This window comes from Pinus tabuliformis, chromosome 4_2, assembly GCF_031772625.1.
Source record: "Pinus tabuliformis cultivar Carrire ecotype Pingquan chromosome 4_2, CPIR1, whole genome shotgun sequence".
Classification (NCBI taxonomy): Eukaryota; Viridiplantae; Streptophyta; class Pinopsida; order Pinales; family Pinaceae; genus Pinus; species Pinus tabuliformis.
The window spans coordinates 1124178958-1124183463 of record NC_142304.1 but is presented as its reverse complement, the minus strand read 5'-3'; the positions used below and the strand labels follow the sequence as shown (position 1 = coordinate 1124183463).

At 42.2% G+C, this 4506-nt stretch overlaps 1 protein-coding gene across 1 annotated transcript; it reads right to left on the bottom strand.

Annotated features, from left to right (window-relative positions):
* LOC149173617 (uncharacterized) lies at positions 1 to 4212 on the bottom strand. Its single transcript, XM_089426758.1, has 2 exons — positions 2151 to 4212; positions 1 to 1856 (listed from the first exon to the last, which is right to left on the bottom strand). The coding sequence occupies exons 1-2, from the start codon at positions 4210 to 4212 to the stop codon at positions 1 to 3; spliced, it is 3918 nt and encodes a 1305-aa protein (XP_089282884.1).
* Between the last annotated feature and the right edge of the window lie 294 nt (positions 4213 to 4506).

Here is a 4506-nt window from a genome sequence, read left to right as displayed (position 1 = left end):
TTAATGATTTTCTTGTAATGTCATTGCCGCATCATAATCCATTTGTAATATATTTCGTAGTGCGCTCCATCGTGGATCCTCACGATATGCATCCCAGCTCACATCCATGAATCTTCCCGACGCCTCGCTACTCCAATTGGCCAAGAAATCTGCAGCCTGATTACCATTTCGTAAGACGTGAGTAGCCATCATATAGTCAATCCGACCAAGCAATTCTGCAATGTCTTGTATGATCGCAGTTGTTCGCCAGCTCGTCGCTACTTGGTCCCACCGTTTACCATTCCGCAGTTTGCATAGCATGTCAACTGTAATTTTAGAATCCCCTTCCACCTCAAGATTCCGGTAGCCATTGCGAACTGCAATTCGAAGTCCATTATAGAGGCCCCATAGTTCTGCTTCATTGTTGGTCATATCTCCGCCCCATTCTGCATACACCCACCGTGTTCGTCCTGAATTATCTCTGAAGAGGCCACCCCATCCAGCGTTTCCTGGATTGCCCTTTGACGCCCCATCAAATGTCAGTTTAATTCGCATATCCCCTGGCAATCTGAAGTGATTTGGACTATGTATCTGATATCTGTTTCCCCGATCCGGGTTAGGGAAAATCATTGTGTAGTCTAGAGACAAACTTACGAGGATTCGTTGCTCCTCCTGGGGCCCTTTCCAATCATTCTCATCCCATGCTTCAGATAAAATTGTCTCCTTGATTGATCTACAAATTGTTTCCCAAACTGTTGCTTGTGAAGAGGCTTGTCCTCTAAAAATTCGCCGATTGCGCTCCTTCCAGACTTCCCATATTGCAAAGCCAATCACCAAAGTCCACAATCTTCGAACAAATTTACACTGAAAATTTCCTTTACCCCAATGGAAAAATTTGACCCTGAGACTAGTTGGATCTCGATTTGTTTGGCCAAATAATACTCTGATTTCCTCCCATATACTCTGAGCATAGAGGCATCGATTGAGCAAATGCTCCAGATTTTCTTCCTCATGAAAGCACAGGTAGCATCGGGATGGTCCATGCATACCACGTTTTTGAATGTTTTCCCATGTTAAGATCCGGCCATTACAGACCAGCCACACAAAGAACGTTATTTTGGGCCACCATTGAGCGCCCCAGATCTTGTTCCATTCCAGTTGATCACCAACCCTTACCCCCCTCGACTTCCAATGATATGCTTCTTTAACAGTGAACATACCCCTCGTTGTTTTACCCCACCTTAGAATGTCGTGACCACCTCTAATCTTAATTTTACGTGAATCCATTTCCCGGGTATATCGATGTTCTGTCTCCATACTAATACCATTTGCCCAATCCCTAGGCGGCTTCCATATTCGCCAAATACCATGTACATCTCCTTGACGCCAATAATCTTTGATATGTATCATACCTGCCCTCTGTCCTAACACTTGAACCTCCTGAAGAGTATGGTCTCCATTTAATTTATGCCGCTGCTGCCACCCTTCATCCCAAAAATTTGTTGTACCACCGTCACGGATTTCCCAGAAAGCTAAATCTCTGACGATATCTTTATTGTTGCTTGCAAAGTTCCATATTTGTGATCCTCGGGGAGTTTCTACTAGACGCAAGCGATCTTCAACTGCGTCGGGCATGTTATATTTTAAATTCCATATTCTTTTCCATAGATCAATACCCCCCTGTACCCATCTCCACCACAACTTTGCCCCGAAGACCTGGTTAATAAGTTCAGGATCGCGAATGCCTAAACCGCCCTCCACTTTGCTTTGGATAACCTTCATCCATGAAACAAGGACCCATTTCCGTTGCTGTTGCGTACCACTCCATAAAAAATTTCCAAAAATTTCCCGCATTTTAGATAAAATGCCTTTCGGCGCTGCCATGATAGATAAGGAATATATGGGAATAGACAATAAAACAGAATTTAAAAGAACAATGCGGCTAGCCAAATTCAATGTTCGAAATGACCAATTAGCCAGGCGTTTTCTAACCCTTTCCAACAGACTCTACCAATTTTTTAGACGGTGGGAGTAAATATCCAGTTGGACACCCAGATATTTAGTTGGTAATTCACCCAGGTTGAAGCCTAAGACTCTAGTTAAATGCGCTTTGACAATTGCAGGAGTATTAAAAATAAAGGTGCAGGACTTGTCATTATTAATCGTCATACCTGAAGCCTTCATAAAAACTGCTAAAACAGATTTGAAATTTCTAACCTCTCTGATCGACGCTTCTCCAAATAGCATCAAGTCGTCAACGAATTGTTGATGTGTGAGAACTAAATTAGGTCCCCACAATCTGAGACCTTTGATTCTATGTTCGCTTACCTCCTTCTTGATCAGACGGCTTAACCCTTCCAGAGCTAATATAAATAAAAAAGGGGAGATCGGATCCCCCTGCCGAATACCCCTAGTTACATTAAAAGAGGCTGATGGAATACCATTGACCAATATTGAGAAATGAGGAGTAGAGATCATACTGGTAATCCAATGTATCCATCTGTTGTCAAACCCAAAAGCGGCCAATATGTCTTGAAGATACCTCCAGTTTAAACGGTCATAAGCCTTAGATAAATCCAGCTTCATAAGCATTCCCTGCTTTTTCCGCACCTTTAAAGAATGTATCACCTCCTGCGAAACTACTATACCGTCGAGTATTTGGCGTCCCTCCACAAAACCAGTTTGCTCCGGTGATATCAGATTTGGTAAAATATGCTTCAGTCTTTTGACAATCAAAGTAGAGATAATCTTGTAAATGACATTGCATAATGCAATGGGTCTGAATCCCTTAGGTTCATCCGAGGTGTTACTTTTAGGAATGAGGGTCAAAAAGGTTGAATTAATACCCGGCCATATATACTGTCTCATTCGAGATTCCTCCACCGCCTCCAATACATCGTTTCCGATAAAGTGCCAGCTAGCCTGAAAGAATTCTGCCGTATACCCATCCGGGCCTGGGGCCTTATTCTTACTCATATTCATGACCACTTCTTCTAATTCTTCCATAGTTACTATCCGCATGAGTGCCTTATTTTGATCCTGGGTAACTAATCTCGGTATCTCCCGGCATATTTGATGAATAGCCTGCCTTCGGTCCTGTTGATCCTCCGTTAAAATTCCTTTAAAATAATCAAGTAAGAGGTTTTCAATATCTTTCTGCTCTAACATTCGTTCTCCTTCCTCATTCTTTAGTGAAAAAATCCGATTTCTCTGCCGATGTTGGATCGTGGCTTGGTGAAAAAATTTAGTATTGCGCTCCCCTTCCCGTAACCAGCGGATTCTTGATTTCTGTCTCCACAAAATCTCCTCTTGTTTTCTGCGTTCCTCTAGCAGACTGAGAATTCGAGCTTCCTCCCGACTCTTTTCTTCATCTAGACCCTCCAAAATTATCCTCTGTTGGATGTTCTCCATTTCGCCTTCTAGTTTATGCTTTGCCTCAAAAATGTTACCAAATTCTTTACGATTCCAGTCCTTAATTTGCTGTTTGATTGCCTTGAGCTTCAGCTGAATGGTATGCATTTTACCTCTGCCACTAATGTTACTTCGTTTCCACCATTCTTCCAAATTTGTGATAAATTTTGGATCCCGCAACCAAAAAGATTCAAAACGAAAAGGTCTTCTTCCTTTGACCCTTTTCATATCAATCTCTAACCGGATGGGCCAGTGATCGGACCCCAAGGTCGGGAGAATCTGCGCTTCAATAAAGACATCACTGTTAAGAATTTGTTCTGATAACAAAAATCGATCCAATCTGGATGCAATTTGGTTCTGACCCCCCCGTCGATTATTCCAGGTATATATCCCATTGATTGTGGGGATATCGACTAACCGAAGATCTCTTATCATATCATTAAATTCCTCCATTGACCCGTCCTCTCTCCGTAGCCCCCCTCTCTTCTCATCTAAAGTCCTTATCATATTAAAATCCCCACCTATTATCCATGGGGAGTGGGGACTGAAACTTCGCATCATGTGGAGGTGCCTCAGAAAATCTTTACGATCCCTACAGATATTAGGCCCATACACCCCAGTAAACAAAATCTGTTCCCTCATCCCTACCAGTCGAAACAAACCAGAGAGTATCCTAGGCATAGCATACCAATGCTCAAAAATTACCTGCTCAGGGTTCCACAATATAGCCAAACCGCCAGCGGTTGCAATAGCATCTAAGGCCATAACCTCATAACCTATTTTCAATTTCCGAATAATATCTATCAACATCTGACTTTCCATTTTCGTTTCCTGTAGTACCATAATACTCGGCTTACCTGTCTGGATTCGTTCCTTCAAATATCTCTGTTTACCACGACTATTTAACCCCCTTATATTCCAGGTAAGCACAATCATTTATAATTTTTGGAGGTTGGTAAAAAAACCTCTGATAGAGGTATCACACGTCCTGAATTAACAAGAGTCTCGCCAACAGCTTGAATTGACTCATTCAAAGTTCTTCTACCTTTTTTCCTACCACTCTTACCAGGACTTTCTCCTTCCAAATTTGGTAAATCTCGATTATCAACAGCAGCT